General features: G+C 30.0%; 1 protein-coding gene across 4 annotated transcripts in view; it reads right to left on the bottom strand.

The window, feature by feature from the left end:
• Positions 1-255: 255 nt before the first annotated feature.
• The window catches only part of LOC145286311 (growth factor receptor-bound protein 2-like), a 211,507-nt gene continuing 190,772 nt past the window's right edge, over positions 256-20,990 (bottom strand). For all 4 annotated transcript variants that reach the window (XM_080135223.1, XM_080135224.1, XM_080135226.1 and 1 more), the window contains exons 3-5: positions 14,342-14,479; positions 11,955-12,123; positions 256-1,185 (exon numbers count right to left, since the gene is read on the bottom strand). In XM_080135223.1, the coding sequence (XP_079991349.1) occupies positions 1,015-1,185; positions 11,955-12,123; positions 14,342-14,479 (478 nt within the window). In that variant the 3' untranslated portion in view covers positions 256-1,014. The remainder of the gene's footprint in view (positions 1,186-11,954; positions 12,124-14,341; positions 14,480-20,990) is intronic.

A 20,990-nucleotide genomic window follows, 5' to 3' on the forward strand; every position in this document is an offset into this window, starting at 1 on the left:
CTGTTGAAAATTTCTTATAGATTTCAAAGTTCGGCAAGACCCACCTGAAAAATGTCAGAAGTTACATCAGCCAAAACATTATTCAAATAACATTCAAGATGAGAACAGTCGTCCACATAATCCAAAATATAGATTTTCATGTCAAAATATAGATTTTCATCTCAAAATACAGATCCTTATCTTAAAATTCTGAAGCAAAAAAGTAAAAAAAAAGAAAAAGTTAAAGTAAAAATTTAAAAAAAAAAAAAAACACTATTTTGGGAATTAAAAAAAAATTTTAATCATAATTTCTTGTTTTTTTTTTCTTTAAAAACTTCATTTCTTGAAAAAAAAAAAAAATTTTTTTTTCTTCTTCAAATCAGTTATTTTCTACTGGTAAAGTCCAGAGAAATATTTTGTGTATGCATTATTGTTGTTTTTTGTATGATTTTTGTTTCTTTCCATATTTCAGCAGCCAATTTTATCGTCATTTTTTTTTTTTTATAATTTTTTTGAAACTTACTTTTTTTTTTTATTACAATTCGATCATACAGTTTTTTTTTTTGATTTGCTGTAGTGTTAGTGTTCATGGTTGTCATGGTGATGGTTTTATTATTTTTTTTTTAATGACTGCAGCAGATATTACCAAAATAAACATGGCCTTGTTAAGCTGAATCCTGCTAATAAAACATATTAATGCCGGGTCATTTTCGTCAGATAATATAATGGAGGACAGGTAGTAAAAGTGATAGTGAGAGACATGCGTTAATCATTTCCTGGTGTCTGTCTGTTTGTCTATCTGTCCAGTGATCAGTAAAGTGTTGAATGACACAAATGACCAGACATTCTATTTGAGGCAAGACAACTGTTCCTTTTTTTTTTTTTTTTTTAACTGTTTGATCTTTTTCCTTTTTCTTTCTTTCCTTCTTTTTCCTTCTTAGCGTGAGTATTGGTAGTAATGATAATCGGTTGCTTTTGATATTGGTGGCGGCGGCCGTGGCGGTGTTGTGGTAGATAAGATTTGTGTCTCCAAAGTTACAACAGCTCAACATAAGTGGCTGGGATGAGGCCAGATGGGCCATTGCCAATTTGCGCAGTCCACCAATCGGAATCCTGCCGGTCAGTGATGTTAAGAATGTCACCTTTCCTAAAACTGAGCTCATCATTTCCCCGGCCTGTAAAGTCGTACGATGCCCTTGCTCTCACCTGCAAGTCAAAACAAAATTTTCTTTTTAAAATCCATCATTATAAAAGTGTGGAAACAAAGATCACATTTATTTATCATATAAATCTTCAAAGAGTACATTTACAAGTGAACTCATTGTGTTAAAATTTGTTGGTGCTTTCATCTAACAAGTTCATAAAACAAAAAAGATGTTTGTTAAGTAGAGTCGACAGATTTAAAAAAAAAAAATACTATGTTTTAAGTGTAAGCAACAATATTTGCTAGTATCAGATGGGTGATCATTTGGGAAGGTGAGGTGCTGTATGTACCGCAAGGTAAAATACCAAGTTAAAAAACTGGTGCGGTCTATCCTTCTCTCGAATGTAGATGGAACTCTCTTAAGCCGTGGTAGCACCCTGTCTAGTGATGGCATCACAAGAAAAAATACCCTTGATAGCCCTGGCAAAGCATCAAGTATTCAGCTACCAGCAAGATTTGAATTACACTACAAAACACGTGTAGTGAGTTCAATCTTGGCTGTGGCCACGCTGGATGGATAGAACAATACTTACGTAATTCTCATGTCAAAAAAATTATATATTAAAAAATTATGAAAATTCAGAGTAGAAAATTATTTATAGTTAAAAATAACTTTTATGGAAAAATAGAGTAAATGGCATGTATGATGTATACTATGATAGGATTCTAATTATATTTATGTACCTGTGTAGTATGATAGGATTGTAATTATATTTATGTACCCGTGTAGTATGATAGGATTCTAATTATATTTATGTACCTGTGTAGTATGAAATGTACCGTATTTTCATTACTGATGATTACTATATTGTCCAATTTCTACTGTACACTCTTTAACCCTTATCCTTGAGTGGCCTCTTGGCCTTGATAATGTGGTGATGCCTGTGTAAAAAAAAAATGTACCTGTGTAGTATGATAGGATTGTAATTATATTTATATACCTGTGTAGTATGATAGGATTGTAATTATATTTATGTACCTGTGTAGTATGATAGGATTGTAATTATATTTATGTACCTGTGTAGTATGATAGGATTGTAATTATATTTATGTACCTGTGTAGTATGATAGGATTGTAATTATATTTATGTACCTGTGTAGTATGATAGTATTGTAATTATATTTATGTACCTGTGTAATATGATAGTATTGTAATTATATTTATGTACCTGTGTAGTATGATAGGATTATAATTATATTTATGTACCTGTGTAGTATGATAGGATTATAATTATATTTATGTACCTGTGTAGTATGATAGGATTATAATTATATTTATGTACCTTTGTAGTATGATAGGATAATAATTATATTTATATACCTGTGTAGTATGATAGGATTATAATTATATTTATGTACCTTTGTAGTATGATAGGATTATAATTATATTTATGTACCTGTGTAGTATGATAGGATTGTAATTATATTTATATACCTGTGTAATATAAGATTGTAATTATATTTATGTACCTGTGTAGTATGATAGGATTGTAATTATATTTATATACCTGTGTAGTATGATAGGATTGTAATTATATTAATGTACCTGTGTAATATAAGATTGTAATTATATTTATATACCTGTGTAGTATGATAGGATTGTAATTATATTTATATACCTCTGTAGTATAATAAGATTGTAATTATATTTATGTACCTGTGTAGTATGATAGGATTGTAATTATATTAATGTACCTGTGTAATATGATAGGATTGTAATTATATTTATATACCTGTGTAGTATGATAGGATTGTAATTATATTTATATACCTCTGTAGTATAATAGGATTGTAATTATATTTATGTACCTGTGTAGTATGATAGGATTGTAATTATATTTATGTACTTGTGTAGTATGATAGGATTGTAATTATATTTATATACCTGTGTAGTATGATAGGATTGTAATTATATTTATGTACTTGTGTAATATGATAAGATTATAATTATATTTATGTACCTGCGTAATATGATAAGATTATAATTATATTTATGTACTTGTGTAGTATGATAGTATTGTAATTATATTTATGTACCTATGTAATATGATAGTATTATAATTATATTTATATATCTGTGTAATATGATAGTATTGTAATTATATTTATGTACCTGTGTAATATGATAGTATTATAATTATATTTATATACCTGTGTAATATGATAGTATAGTAATTATATTTATGTACTTGTGTAGTATCATAGTATTGTAACTATATTTATATACCTGTGTAGTATGATAGTATTGTAATTATATTTATGTACCTGTGTAGTATGATAGTATTGTAATTATATTTATGGAGCTGTTTAATATGATAAAATTGTAACTATATTTATATACCTGTGTAATATGATAGTATTGTAATTATATTTATGTACCTGTGTAATATGATAGTATTGTAATTATAATTATGTAGCTGTTTAATATGATAAAATTGTAACTATATTTATATACCTGTGTAATATGATAGTATGGTAGTTATATTTATGTACCTGTGTAATATGAAAGTATTGTAATTATATTTATGTAGCTGTTTAATATGATAAAATTGTAGCTATATTTATATACCTGTGTAATATGATAGTATTGTAATTATATTTATGTACCTGTGTAATATGATAGTATTGTAATTATATTTATGTAGCTGTTTAATATGTTAAAATTGTAACTATATTTATATACCTGTGTAATATGATAGTATTGTAATTATATTTATGTACCTGTGTAATATGATAAGATTGTAATTATATTTATATACCTGTGTAGTATGATAGTATTGTAATTATATTTATATACCTGTGTAGTATGATAGTATTGTAATTATATTTATGTACCTGTGTAATATGATAGTATTGTAATTATATTTATGTAGCTGTTTAATATGATAAAATTGTAACTATATTTATATACCTGTGTAATATGATAGTATTGTAATTATATTTATGTACCTGTGTAATATGATAGTATTATAATTATATTTATGTAGCTGTTTAATATGATAAAATTGTAACTATATTTATATACCTGTGTAATATGATAGTATTGTAATTATATTTATGTACCTGTGTAATATGATAAGATTGTAATTATATTTATATACCTGTGTAGTATGATAGTATTGTAATTATATTTATATACCTGTGTAGTATGATAGTATTGTAATTATATTTATGTACCTGTGTAATATGATAAGATTGTAATTATATTTATATACCTGTGTAGTATGATAGTATTGTAATTATATTTATATACCTGTGTAATATGATAGTATTGTAATTATATTTATATACCTGTGTAATATGATAGTATTGTAATTATATTTATGTAGCTGTTTAATATGATAAAATTGTAACTATATTTATATACCTGTGTAATATGATAGTATTGTAATTATATTTATGTACCTGTGTAATATGATAGTATTGTAATTATATTTATGTAGCTGTTTAATATGATAAATTGTAACTATATTTATATACCTGTGTAATATGATAGTATTGTAATTATATTTATGTACCTGTGTAATATGATAGTATTGTAATTATAATTATGTAGCTGTTTAATATGATAAAATTGTAACTATATTTATATACCTGTGTAATATGATAGTATGGTAGTTATATTTATGTACCTGTGTAATATGAAAGTATTGTAATTATATTTATGTAGCTGTTTAATATGATAAAATTGTAGCTATATTTATATACCTGTGTAATATGATAGTATTGTAATTATATTTATGTACCTGTGTAATATGATAGTATTATAATTATATTTATATACCTGTGTAATATGATAGTATAGTAATTATATTTATGTACTTGTGTAGTATCATAGTATTGTAACTATATTTATATACCTGTGTAGTATGATAGTATTGTAATTATATTTATGTACCTGTGTAGTATGATAGTATTGTAATTATATTTATGGAGCTGTTTAATATGATAAAATTGTAACTATATTTATATACCTGTGTAATATGATAGTATTGTAATTATATTTATGTACCTGTGTAATATGATAGTATTGTAATTATAATTATGTAGCTGTTTAATATGATAAAATTGTAACTATATTTATATACCTGTGTAATATGATAGTATGGTAGTTATATTTATGTACCTGTGTAATATGAAAGTATTGTAATTATATTTATGTAGCTGTTTAATATGATAAAATTGTAGCTATATTTATATACCTGTGTAATATGATAGTATTGTAATTATATTTATGTACCTGTGTAATATGATAGTATTGTAATTATATTTATGTAGCTGTTTAATATGTTAAAATTGTAACTATATTTATATACCTGTGTAATATGATAGTATTGTAATTATATTTATGTACCTGTGTAATATGATAAGATTGTAATTATATTTATATACCTGTGTAGTATGATAGTATTGTAATTATATTTATATACCTGTGTAGTATGATAGTATTGTAATTATATTTATGTACCTGTGTAATATGATAGTATTGTAATTATATTTATGTAGCTGTTTAATATGATAAAATTGTAACTATATTTATATACCTGTGTAATATGATAGTATTGTAATTATATTTATGTACCTGTGTAATATGATAGTATTATAATTATATTTATGTAGCTGTTTAATATGATAAAATTGTAACTATATTTATATACCTGTGTAATATGATAGTATTGTAATTATATTTATGTACCTGTGTAATATGATAAGATTGTAATTATATTTATATACCTGTGTAGTATGATAGTATTGTAATTATATTTATATACCTGTGTAGTATGATAGTATTGTAATTATATTTATGTACCTGTGTAATATGATAAGATTGTAATTATATTTATATACCTGTGTAGTATGATAGTATTGTAATTATATTTATATACCTGTGTAATATGATAGTATTGTAATTATATTTATATACCTGTGTAATATGATAGTATTGTAATTATATTTATGTAGCTGTTTAATATGATAAAATTGTAACTATATTTATATACCTGTGTAATATGATAGTATTGTAATTATATTTATGTACCTGTGTAATATGATAGTATTGTAATTATATTTATGTAGCTGTTTAATATGATAAATTGTAACTATATTTATATACCTGTGTAATATGGTAGTATTGTAATTATATTTATGTACCTGTGTAATATGATAAGATTGTAATTATATTTATATACCTGTGTAGTATGATAGTATTGTAATTATATTTATATACCTGTGTAGTATGATAGTATTGTAATTATATTTATGTACCTGTGTAATATGATAGTATTGTAATTATATTTATGTAGCTGTTTAATATGATAAAATTGTAACTATATTTATATACCTGTGTAATATGATAGTATTGTAATTATATTTATGTACCTGTGTAATATGATAAGATTGTAATTATATTTATGTAGCTGTTTAATATGATAAAATTGTAACTATATTTATATACCTGTGTAATATGATAGTATTGTAATTATATTTATGTACCTGTTTAATATGATAAGATTGTAATTATATTTATGTAGCTGTTTAATATGATAAAATTGTAACTATATTTATATACCTGTGTAGTATGATAGTATTGTAACTATATTTATATACCTGTGTAGTATGATAGTATTGTAATTATATTTATGTACCTGTGTAATATGATAGTATTGTAATTATATTTATGTAGCTGTTTAATATGATAAAATTGTAACTATATTTATATACCTGTGTAATATGATAGTATTGTAATTATATTTATGTACCTGTGTAATATGATAGTATTGTAATTATATTTATGTAGCTGTTTAATATGATAAAATTGTAACTATATTTATATACCTGTGTAATATGATAGTATTGTAATTATATTTATGTACCTGTGTAATATGATAAGATTGTAATTATATTTATATACCTGTGTAGTATGATAGTATTGTAATTATATTTATATACCTGTGTAGTATGATAGTATTGTAATTATATTTATGTACCTGTGTAATATGATAGTATTGTAATTATATTTATGTAGCTGTTTAATATGATAAAATTGTAACTATATTTATATACCTGTGTAATATGATAGTATTGTAATTATATTTATGTACCTGTGTAATATGATAAGATTGTAATTATATTTATGTAGCTGTTTAATATGATGAAATTGTAACTATATTTATATACCTGTGTAATATGATAGTATTGTAATTATATTTATGTACCTGTGTAATATGATAAGATTGTAATTATATTTATGTAGCTGTTTAATATGATAAAATTGTAACTATATTTATATACCTGTGTAATATGATAGTATTGTAATTATATTTATGTACCTGTGTAATATGATAAGATTGTAATTATATTTATGTAGCTGTTTAATATGATAAAATTGTAACTATATTTATATACCTGTGTAATATGATAGTATTGTAATTATATTTATGTACCTGTGTAATATGATAAGATTGTAATTATATTTATGTAGCTGTTTAATATGATAAAATTGTAACTATATTTATATACCTGTGTAATATGATAGTATTGTAATTATATTTATGTACCTGTGTAATATGATAAGATTGTAATTATATTTATATACCTGTGTAGTATGATAGTATTGTAATTATATTTATATACCTGTGTAGTATGATAGTATTGTAATTATATTTATGTACCTGTGTAATATGATAGTATTGTAATTATATTTATGTAGCTGTTTAATATGATAAAATTGTAACTATATTTATATACCTGTGTAATATGATAGTATTGTAATTATATTTATGTACCTGTGTAATATGATAAGATTGTAATTATATTTATGTACCTGTGTAGTATGATAGTATTGTAACTATATTTATATACCTGTGTAATATGATAGTATTGTAATTATATTTATGTACCTGTGTAATATGATAAGATTGTAATTATATTTATATACCTGTGTAGTATGATAGTATTGTAATTATATTTATATACCTGTGTAGTATGATAGTATTGTAATTATATTTATGTACCTGTGTAATATGATAGTATTGTAATTATATTTATGTACCTGTGTAATATGATAGTATTGTAATTATATTTATGTACCTGTGTAATATGATAAGATTGTAATTATATTTATGTAGCTGTTTAATATGATAAAATTGTAACTATATTTATATACCTGTGTAATATGATAGTATTGTAATTATATTTATGTACCTGTGTAATATGATAAGATTGTAATTATATTTATGTAGCTGTTTAATATGATGAAATTGTAACTATATTTATATACCTGTGTAATATGATAGTATTGTAATTATATTTATGTACCTGTGTAATATGATAAGATTGTAATTATATTTATGTAGCTGTTTAATATGATAAAATTGTAACTATATTTATATACCTGTGTAATATGATAGTATTGTAATTATATTTATGTACCTGTGTAATATGATAAGATTGTAATTATATTTATGTACCTGTGTAGTATGATAGTATTGTAACTATATTTATATACCTGTGTAATATGATAGTATTGTAATTATATTTATGTACCTGTGTAATATGATAAGATTGTAATTATATTTATATACCTGTGTAGTATGATAGTATTGTAATTATATTTATATACCTGTGTAGTATGATAGTATTGTAATTATATTTATGTACCTGTGTAATATGATAGTATTGTAATTATATTTATGTAGCTGTTTAATATGATAAAATTGTAACTATATTTATATACCTGTGTAATATGATAGTATTGTAATTATATTTATGTACCTGTGTAATATGATAAGATTGTAATTATATTTATGTAGCTGTTTAATATGATAAAATTGTAACTATATTTATATACCTGTGTAATATGATAGTATTGTAATTATATTTATGTACCTGTGTAATATGATAAGATTTTAATTATATTTATGTAGCTGTTTAATATGATAAAATTGTAACTATATTTATATACCTGTGTAATATGATAGTATTGTAATTATATTTATGTACCTGTGTAGTATGATAAAATTGTAATTATATTTATATACCTGTGTAGTATGATAGTATTGTAATTATATTTATGTATGTGTGATGTACGATAGGTTTTTTGTTTCATAACTCAAATTATAATCCTACAGTCAATAAACTATATAACTAGGTTGAAAATTATATTTATGTACCTGTGTAATATGAGGGGTGTGCAATAAGTAATGCCCCTGACCCACTCCCAGTTGTCTTTTCTAGCTGAATTTTGCATGTGCAATGATTTATATCTCTACGGGTTATGTGGCAAATTACAGCTCTGAACTAATTGTGGTTTCTGTTTTACAGGTGTTTGAACTGAGTCAGGTGTGAAATGGAGCCTGTTGAATGTCGAGCAGTGATCCGATTTTTGTATTTGAAAGGATGCACACCACAGGAGACTTTTGATTAAATGAAAGAAACTTATGATGATAATGCCCCATCATATGACCTTGTAAAACGCTGGCATCGTGAATTCAAACATGGCCGGAAGTCTGTGGAAACAGCTACCAGACCTGGTCACCCCCTTCTTCCATTGATGGGGCATCTTTCTGTCAAGTTGAGGCTGCCATTTTGGAAGATCGGCGCATTACTATTCGCCAAATAGCCCAAGATGTCAAGATTGTACAGGGTCTGTGGAAACTATCATTCATGGCATATGCATAAGGTGTCTACCAGATGGATTCCCAGGTTGCTCACACCATTCCAGAAGCGAGAGTGATAGAGGATGAATTTTGAGATATGTCAAGAAGATGAGTCAAAGTTTTTCAAAAGACTGATTACACAGGATGAAACCTGGGTCCATCACTATGATCCAGAGACAAAAGCCCAGTCAATGCAGTGGAAGCACTTGGACTCACCACCTCCAAAGAAGGCAAAGGTGCAGCCCTCCGCTGACAAGGTCATGCATACAGTCTTCTAGGACTAGAACGGAGTAGTGATGACAGATCAGCAGCTCCGGTCCACAACTTGCATGTCGCCAGATCAGAAACACGGGCGTGTGGTTATGAAATCCTTCCCCATCCTCCCTACTCTCCTGACCCTGCACCCTCTGACTTTCACCTCTTCTCAGCCATGAAGTTGTTTTTGAAAGGAAAGCATTTCCCAGATGATGCAGCCTTGATTTCTGAAGTCACGTCGTGGTTGGAGGACCAACCTGGGGTGTTCTACAAAAATGGTCTCCAGAGCTGCATCAAACGATGGGAGAAATGCATAACTCTGGGTGGTTCCTATGTAGAGAAAGACTAATAACTGTGCCAAGTTTCGTTGTTCTACTGCTATGGGAAGTGGGTCAGGAGAATTACTTATTGCACCCCCCTCGTACAATAGTCTGGCGAGGATGAAACGCAGAAAATTATGTGTAGTTTAATTACCAAACACAGTTTTATAACCTTATATATATATATACATACATAGTAATTGTCTGTATTTATGAGATATATAAATACATACATACATAGTAATTGTCTGTATTTATGAGATATAATGGACTCTCCCGTCCTGTTCGACGCATGAGGACCAAAAAATTCGCTCTGTTTCACTCTGCCTTCAATGCTGGCAAAGGGTATCACAATTACAGGAGCCTATTATGCTTCACTTTTGAAGAAATTAAGGGAAGCTATCAAAACCAAGAGGCGGGGCAAGATCAGCAAAGTTACCCTCCTCCTGCAGGACAATGCTCCAGTCCACAACTCGCATGTCGTCAGATCAGAAGTACGGGCGTGTGGTTATGAATTCCTCCCCCATCCTCCCCACTCTTCTGATCTTTCACCCTCTGACTTTGACCTCTTTCCAGCAATGAAGTTGTTTTTGAAAGGAAAGCGTTTCCCAGATGATGCAGCCTTGATTTCTGAAGTCACGTCGTGGTTGGAGGACTAACCTGGGGTTTTCTACAAAAACGGTCTCTAGAGCTGCATCACACGATGGTAGAAATGCATAACTCTGGGTGGTTCCTATGTAGAGAAAGACTAATAACTGTGTCAAGTTTCATTGCTCTACTGCTATGGGAAGTGGGTCAGGGGCATTATTTATTGCACATCCCTCGTATGATAGGTTTGTAATTATATTTAAAAGTAATTTTTACAGAAAAATGGGGGGGAAAATGGTATTTTCCCTAGATGTGAACACCTTAAAGATTGCAAATACAGGTGACATCATCTTTTTCGCCATTGTAATGGCTGATGCTTTATTTTAGCCTCATAGCGAGTAACTTTTTTTACTAAAAACAACAATAGCAGTTGTTCTACTAAATGAATTTTCGTAAATTTTTAATATATTACTAGTTTTGACAGTTAAGTAAATACTGTTGTTTTGGCTTAAAACCACATATTTAAAAAAATCGATCTGTCGATTATCTTAACAAGCACCAATTTTTTATCCAACTTTGAGGAAAAAAACTACTAATTATGAATTAAGCACCAAATTTTACATGACATAAATATGTTTCGTCTTTGGATCAATTAGAGTTTAAGGATTCTAGCAGATAAGGGAAACAAGAAGAACAACTTTCAATCAACACCAGTTCACCTTGTCTTTCAGTTGAGTGATGTTCCCTGTGGTAGGACAGGTTTGATATTATATTTATGTACTTGTATAGTTCAAATCATTGGTTTGACTTAAATTTGATTCTAAAAAGAATTAATAGATTTACAAAATTATCTTATGCATGAATTTTTTAAATGTTATTTTTCCTTGAAAAATCATAAAACAAAACTTACTTTTTTGTCCTTGTGCATAAAAAAAATAAAGAAAAACTTACTCTTTTTTCCTTGACCATGTCCTGGAGGATAATATGATGGCTTTTACTGACGGAAGCCGTTTTATAATGTTTCACAAGTAAAGAGAGAGTCGGGAACTTCTCCGAATCCCATATAAAATATCCATCATTTTGTTTGTAGATTTTGAAATGCTGGACTTCATTTAAATATCTACAAAATAAAAGAAAAATTTATGAAAAACATGTTACTTAATGAAAGCTATGATTTAAATGGGAAAGAGGTTACGGGAGCTATTATTATTGAATGGGAAAGAAGTCAGGGGAATCCGTATAATACTGAAGCAGCACCCACCTTAAATGAGCTGAACTAGCTTCCTCCAAAAGGGAAAGCTTCATGAGAATATCAAATTCACAAGTGGTCCCTAGTCGATCCATTTCAAAGGTAATGCTAACATTATGCTTTTGCAGTTCTTGCAAAAAGTGTCAATGTTCTCCAATATACAGCACTTGATATTCCCAAATGGTCACCCATCTGGTACTGACCAGGCTCAATGCTGCTTAACTTCAGTGATATAATGAGAACCAGTGTGTCAACAGGATTATGAAGAGGTTGGGATTAACTCAGCAAAACACAAATTAGTGAAATCATGTTTTTAGTGGGTTGGGGAGCTTATCCCTCATCGTGGTGATACTTTGAGAAAAGTGAACACACCCAAGGTGCTGTCTTCAATAATGGAGTAAGGAAGCACACAATGCAAAGTTGTGACGATTAATTGGAATCAGGATCAGGAATTGTAAAAATCTGAACTTTTGGGAGTATCAGAATCAGAAAAATTTGTGTCTATTTTCTGATGCCAAAAACGATTCTTTTAATTGTTTATTTTTTCAATTTGCTTTTGCTTAAAAACAACTTCTCCATTGCTGGTACCAATAATAAAATGGTAAATATTTATTGATTTTTAAACAACTAGTAAAACTAAAATCTATAGATTCTCCACTTCCCTACAAGTGTATTTTTATGTTTATGAAAATATATGCAGATATTATATGGGTTTTTACAGTAATCTGAAAAAAAAAAATAAATAAAAGACAACAACTATATAGCTAAATATTTAGAGAATTTAAAAGAATCTGAATTGAAATCAATAATTGTATTAGAGGAAAACCTCCAATCTGTGGTTGAATGGGGACAAAAATGGATGGTCACATTCAATGCTGCCAAAACTAAGTTTCTTTCCTTCAATAATTACAAGAAACCTCAATCACCATTAGCTATGGCTAAAGATTCATTATCTGAAAGTAATTCGTTCAAACTCCTTGGCTTAACGTTCACAGGGTATATGAGTTTGAACAGATATATTGAGAGCATTGTCAGAGCCACTGCGAGGAAAGTGGGCTCCCTCTACCGTACTAGAAAGTTACATACGCTGTACCTCTACAAGGCCACCATTCGCCCATGTATCGAGTATTGTTGTCACATTTGGGCTGGTGCATCTGCTACTAGTCTCTCACTCCTGAATAGGGTTCAAAAGAAAGTTGCCAACCTGATAGGTCCTGAACTGTCATCTAGGCTACAGCCTCTGTTCCATCGATGAACTGTTGCATCCCTCTGCCTGTTTTACAAGGATTTTAATGGTGAATGCTCTGACGAAATACAAGCCCTTGTACCCTCTCGACGTAAATACGGCCGACAAACCCAACAAGCAGCAAAGTCCTACCCCACACTAGATGTAAGAAGGCCTTCTACTCTAATAGTTTCTTCCCCGGAACTGCCAGACTTTGGAATTCCCTTCTGGGTTCCTGCTTCCCCAACTGTACTGACATGCAGAAGTTCAAGTGTAATATGAACAGACATCTTGCTGCTCAACTCTTTACATAGCATCCTTGCAACATGTCTCTGATAGTAGCTCCTACACCAAAGTGGCACTGTGCCTTGTTTGGAGTGAAAATGGGGGGGGGGGAGGAGAAATTGTCTCATCACTAAACAAGATATAACAAGACAAGTAATTTACCTTTCTCATACACACACGTAACACAGTTTCTCTCTGGTTTCTGTATTTATTTCTGATCAATAAATCTTCATGAAAACTAAACATTGGAGCCTGAGTGATTATATTTACAGATGATCAAGAGCCTGACTTCTCAATGACAACAACCATTATTAACAGTTTGTACAAGTCAGGGAGAACTATATGGAGATCAAAAATTATTATGACCATTATTTGAGGCTACAAAACTGGCCCAACCATTTGCAAATGCAGAGAGGCTGACCATACAATGCAACACTGTCTTGTGCAGCATGAAAGATCTTGCAGAATACTACAGTAATGCAGTGGACTGCATAAAAATGTGTGAAGCTGTTACATGGCCACACGCTTCAAAAAGATATGCAAAGAAGAATAACAAAAAACAAGATTAGAGCAACTTACTTCACGGACAAACTATGTTCTCCTTCTTGTCGCCCTCTCCTCACAAGGAATGCTCCATCTGAGTTAATGTATTGGTTATTGCTCTTTGATAGTAGCATCTGCTCAGCCATTTGTCGAGTTACATCGGGCATCAACCAACTGAAAATAGAAACAGAGAAAACAAATTGAAACAAAACCGTGAAAATACCTTGATAAGTAAATTTTCTTTGCAGCTCTTCTATGGATTTTAAAATCGAGTCCTTAGATCAGTGATTCCCAACTAATTTGCCATAAAATGATTACTGGTGTAATGATTAAAGAAATAACAGCTAAAAATCATTTTGTTTAATAAAGACATATAATTTCGAAACCATGATAACACTGCTCAAAAAAAAAAAAAAAAAAAAAAAACACCAAATCTCTGGAATGTAAACCTTTTGCACAAACTAATTGCTAAGTTGTTTTTTTTGTTTTTTTTACAAGGTGGTCACCACTTATCAAGGCCCGGAAGTCACTCAGGGATAAGGGTTATTGTAAGTACAGTACGTTAATGTGGAGATTTGATGAAGTGTTTAATTAAGGGGGCAGTTCATTAGGAATTTGTTAATATTGGACTTGAAGACATCCAAGTTGTAGTCAGGAGGGAAGCAGGCAGACAGAACAGAGTTCCACAGGCGTGCAGTTCTAAGAAAGAAGCTTTGTTCATAGAATCTACGTTTTGATTTAGGCATAGATAAAGAGTGGGGAAAGTTTTTGACAGTGGATTCAACTAGACGGGTGTTTTTTGTAAAAGATTGGCAAGGGGGGACCAGAGATTGGAGTTCAGACGAGCACCTGCCATGGAAATAACGATAAAATAAGGATAGGCTCGCAACGTCTCTTCTGTGGGAGAGAGGTTGCAGGGTAGAGAAAAGGGCATCCCCCACTAAGCCACGAAGTCTATTTTGTACTCTGTCAAGGCAGGATAGGCTGTTTTTAGCAGCTCCTGCCCAGATATGGCAGCAGTATTCCATCCTTGGTTTATAGTTTATATTAATAGTGGGACGATTATTTTCAAAGTTTTTCAAACTATCAGAAATTGGCACCGGAGCTGAATAATTCAATAAAAAAACGATTCCTAAATATTAATGACAGGATGATTCCAAAATTTTTTCAGATTCCAATACAATTACCAATTCTGATTCTTTTAAAATTGAAAAACATTTAATTAGAGATTTGATGTTTTTTAAAAACGTTCAAACGATTGTAAAGCTCCCAAGTAATGTCCGCATATATTTTGCAAAATGTAAAATAGACACTTGGGAGGAGAAAAAAGGCGTATATTACAAGAGTAGATCTTTCTAAATATTTTTCTTGAACGTTTTCCTTTAATTGAGACAAGATTTGTTTTGTCTTTTAAAACAAACCTCATTTGTATTTGTTCGTCGTTAATGTGACTTGAAATTTTTTTAAACTATTAAAAAAAATCAACGATTTGTATGCAAAATAAGAAAACAGTGTAGGAACCAAATAGTTCACAAAGCCTGTCTCATGTCAAGAATGAGTTTCTACAAAATAATGTTATTTAGAAAACAAGGGATCTCTGTTAACTGTTCTCTACCTTCTCTCTATGAAGAGATGCTCAGTTTTTTTTTTTTTCATAAATATAAAGATTTGGTTGGTTATTAGATTAATTTGCGTTACTATAAAAAGAAAAACAAGATGATAATAGTAATAATAATAATAATATAATAATGATAATACCTTTAGCTAAATCACTTCACCAACATGAGATTCTACTTTTTTAAATGATTATGTGGCAGAAAAAAAAAAAATCAACTATTTTAGAATTTCCAGTAGGAAAGGAGTTTTGCACATAAATTTAACATAAAATGATAATCATTTCTGACCCATTCTAACTTTTTAATCCTGTGTAATCATTCAAAAAATGAAAATTAAACAAAATATTGGTAGAACATAACAGTTTTTCTCAATTGTTGACATTTATTTGATATATTTCTACCAGTGTTTGTTTGATTCTCAATTCCATAGGACAGGCTTTGTTAACTATTCTGTTCCAATACTGTTTTCTTACAAGGCAGCCATTTTTTCAAATTTTAACCTAGAGTGAACACTAAGTTTATTTTGAACTAAAAACATTCTCTAAAATAATTTTAAATGCCAATAAACTTATCCAGGTATTCAGGTAGGTAGAAGAGTCTTGTTACATATGTTTTTCATCTCATTTTTGTTCTGTTCTATTTACCTAAATCTCATTCTTTTTTTTTTTGGGGGGGGGGATACATTTAAATGTAGATATACTTTCGTTTCTTATTCAGAAAAAACTTCTAAATGTTTTCCCTTCGTCTTTTATCCAAGATTTTGATAAACTCCTTGAGATTTTCATCTTATTTTTCATTTGTGTCCAAACTGAAAAAATACTCTAAAACATTAATTATTTCAGAAACTGATGACAGACACCAACATTGTCGAGTTGGCATCAACAAAATTGAAAAACCTTGTCCAGAGCATTTTAAATCTTTTAATAATGAAGAGTGAGGAGGCATATAGAAGTTTAGCAAAAACGTTTACAAAGCGAATAGGCAAGTTAACTCTCCAATGTTTACTTTGTTTACAGTAATTAATCAAAACAAGAAATAAATTAGACTCTGAGAATCAATGTTCCATTTGAGAATAAGATTATTTTGTGGCTTTTGTGTCTTATGTTGTAAATGAACAACTTAATAAATTTCTGTTTCATTTATAAAAAAATGTCAAAAAGAAAAATATTTTAAAAATTGTTTTGGAATTAGAAATCAGGCTCCAATTTTTCCGATTCTGATACCGATTTCCATAAATTGTGCCAACACTAAATATACAGATTGTAATACAAGTCTTTTATGTTAATGAAAATTCTCCTGATATAATCTTCTTTGAAATTCTTCTTTTCAATTTAATTTTCATAAATAGATATATTTATTAAAAAAAAAAATCCTGCATTTGTTTGGTCTTTTAAACAATTAAATTTTGAATTTTAAATTCCAATAATCTTCATTGTTTTTATCATTTTATTGCAGAAAAATTTCATGGATAGAAAACATTTATTTAAACAACAAAACAAAAAACAATAGTGTAGTGCTATGCAAATAACAAACCATATATAACCAAATAATAAATGACAAGTCCATTCACACTTTTTAGGCGCTGGATATGACCTTAAACTATATCCGATGGTGAGGCCCCAGCTTGCAGGCTTTGGGGAGTGTGGAACTACCCTTTAATTGCCATTTCTCCCAAGTCCACTCTGACCCGGAGTGGTAGTACCTGTTAGGGTCCCAACTATGGGTTAAATAGAAACTGACTTGAAAAAAACAAAACAAATATATTTTATTAAAATATTGTTCTTCAAAATCACTGGATTTGGCATTAAATAACCTCAAAAGGGTTGATATGCCGTAAAACAAAAACAACCAACAACCACACTTTTGAATTTTTTTTTTCTTTAACTCTTTTTCATCCTAAACAAAGTATATTGCCACTTAAATGTAAGGGGTTACTAATTGAGATTATGTCAATTTTTCGAGTTCAATCCCACCTATTTTTTATTTTTTTAATTTCATTTTTGTACCAACTTACTGAATTCACTATCCTCTTTGACCTAATGGTTAGTGAGGAAAACTAATTATCAACCTCTCTCTCTATAAATGTAAAATAATATAATGTAAATAAAACACACACACATATATATATATATATATATATATATATATATATATATATATATGTACTATTACATAAAAGTTACTGTGTGTGTGTGTGTGTGTGTGTGTGTGTGTGTGTGTGTGTGTGTGTGTGTGAGTACCTGATAATTTAAAAATAATTATTTAATTATTTAGTTTTAGATTGTGTCATGTCTTTTCAAAAGACATGATTTCAACAGAGAGATGAATAATATGATCTTTTGCCACTGGACTGTCAGCAATCACAGATGACAGCCCAGTAAAAGATGAACTGATTGATCTTCAATCTTCTGCTATTCTTACAGAAGAATTTGAAAATTTTGGTGTTCATTTTCAGATAAAACTCACAGATTCGTTCCCACTCTTTACTCAGTGTGCCTTCCAAGTGCTTGTTCATTTTGTCACGTGAATCGGGGGTTCTCAAATTTAGTAGAAATATATGCAAAGGCCAAAAACCGTCTGAAAGCCAATGATGATATGAGAGTAACATTGTCAGAAACAGTTCCTCACATAAACAAACTGATTGGCTCAATGAATCAACACTGTTCTCACTAATAATACTTCTGGTGTTTCTGTTCATTATTTTTTGTAATACAAATTAATTTGTATTATTATTCATCGGACTACTGTTCTCATCTTGAGTGTGATTTTCACAACGTTTCGGTCGATGTAACCTCCGACCTTCTTCAGGTGTATCTTGATGAACTCTGGAATGTTTCTGTCAGACTCAGGAATTTGGACAGAATTTCTAGCGGAATCCTTTATTTACTTCACGGGGGTAGCGTGCTCTTGTTCCATCAGCCATGACTGGATAGAGGTCCTAAGTATTTCGCAAATGTATTTTTCGGTCGTCCGCACTGAGGATTGAACCTTACACATTCAGGAGAATATCACTTTTACAATTGATTTTTCCCAGTACTCTAACCACTGCGCCATGGGTCCTTGCAGACCAAATAACCAATCCTCATCTCAAAAATTCAGAAACGTCAATACAAATTAACTTCATGATTTTCGATTTAGAAAAGATATGATTTTTTTTTATTTTTGCGATACAAATATATAAAACTATTTTTCATACAAAACGTAAAGTCCTAAGCAATAAAAAAAGTTCTGTTTTTGATCATTTCTTTCTGTCACTTTATGTATTTTTTTGTATGGGAGTAGGGGGTAAATAGAGAAATACACCAAATCAATGGTTGAGAATGACTCAGAGTTTGCTCAGTATTAAACTTCTTGTATCTCTTTATAGCATGTGGCCATATAACAGTTTCTCACTTTTTATGCAGTTTCTTTCAGTTTCCATTTTTGTTATGCCCATGTCCATGTCACCGTGTTTAACATTGGTGATTGGGAGGTGACAGTGGCATAGACTGACGACTTGGGTGTTCCAAGTTCGAATCCAGAACATTCCACAAAAATCACTTACTTAGGATATTGGCAGCCTAAACGTGGTCTCTCCTATAATACCCCAATATCTTTCTAGAAAGAATTCTGAATAGAAAAATATTGACAAAACCAATGCCAACGATAGAATATTTGGATTCATACAATATGACGAGATTGGCGATTGCCGAGGGGGCGAACACGAGTTCAGAAGCATTAAAATTAACAATGTAAAAGAAACACAAGATGTATTAGTTGCATGTGCAATACCACTATGGGAAACAACCCTCTAAATTTACGTCTTTAGTTAGTCAACCTGCCTTCGAATAACCCGAACTAGAAACTTTCTTCAGTTGTTGTAAACTTAAGACTAACTGTAAATATTCATAAACTGTAAACTGTCACAAAATGTACTCCCACCCTAAAACTTTCTGTAAACTTACTTTACCACTATTCTGCTTTTATCTGCAATAATCCTATTTCAGACAATCTTTGTGTGCCTTGATGAAGCACTTCCTATACATTTGTTCTATTGATAAACTTCCTTCCTTTTTTTTTTTGCTATATTTTTCTCTCTTTTTTTTTTTTGGTTAAACTTCCTAACACTTTTTTTTTGGGGGGGGGATAGTATCACAGCATTATTGTTGTATTCTACAAGATCATTCAAGTGGTTGAGTGTTGTCCACTGGAGCCAGGGTGATTCTGAACCAGGTGGGAGGGCCTAAAAAAGGGAGATTCCCATGTCAGTAGAAGGAGGAAGAGGACATCTGGTCATAGTAATATGAGATCATCCTATTGCTGTTCTCAGAAGTTGAGTTTATTTTTTCATTGCAGCCTGGGTGTTTTGGAACTGGAAAGGAGAGCCTCAGAAAGTGATATTTCTATGTTAGTAGAAGAGTGTGTGTGTGTGTGTGTGTGTGTGTGCGTGTGCGTGCGCGCGCGTGAGAGGGGGGGTATTTTCCAGTCTACAGCTGTAGAAACCAGACTACAGTCGTAGTCTGCCCCCCCCCCCCCCCCCCCGAGATGTCGGCAGGAGTTCCACATAGTTGAATAAGCTTCTTGACTGTTCTCAGGCAGTTGATCGTTTTTCACTGGAGCCAAGGTGCTTCCTAACTGGGAAGGTGAGCCTCAGAAGGAAAGATTCTCATGTCAGAAAAAGATGGGAGCATTCTATAGACGGCTAATTCACAGCTCTAGTATGGCCTATTCCTAAGATTTTAGGGAGTTCAATCTGACTGAGGAAGTTTTTCTTGATTTCAGTTGAACCGTTTATCACCGATAGTATTGAACTGATAAATGGCTATTCATTTCTGAAAAATTAGTTATTTTATCAATTTGTTTTATTATTATTATTATTATTAATTTTACTTCAAAAATAACAAATGTTTCTTCCTTGACCTTTTAGTTAGAGGCACTTCATCTGTTCTATTCTTGGTCAATGAAACTGAAGTCCTTCTAGACTGAGGCAATTTTTATTTGTGTTCCAATTCAAAGTTAGGGAGCTGGGATTTCTTCTCACATTAAAATCCAAACTTAAAAACTAATTCTTTTATGAAGACAAATAAATA

The sequence above is a fragment of the Euprymna scolopes genome, chromosome 10 (assembly GCF_053919585.1).
Source record: "Euprymna scolopes isolate OS-2025 chromosome 10, ASM5391958v1, whole genome shotgun sequence".
In the NCBI taxonomy this organism is placed as follows: Eukaryota; Metazoa; Mollusca; class Cephalopoda; order Sepiida; family Sepiolidae; genus Euprymna; species Euprymna scolopes.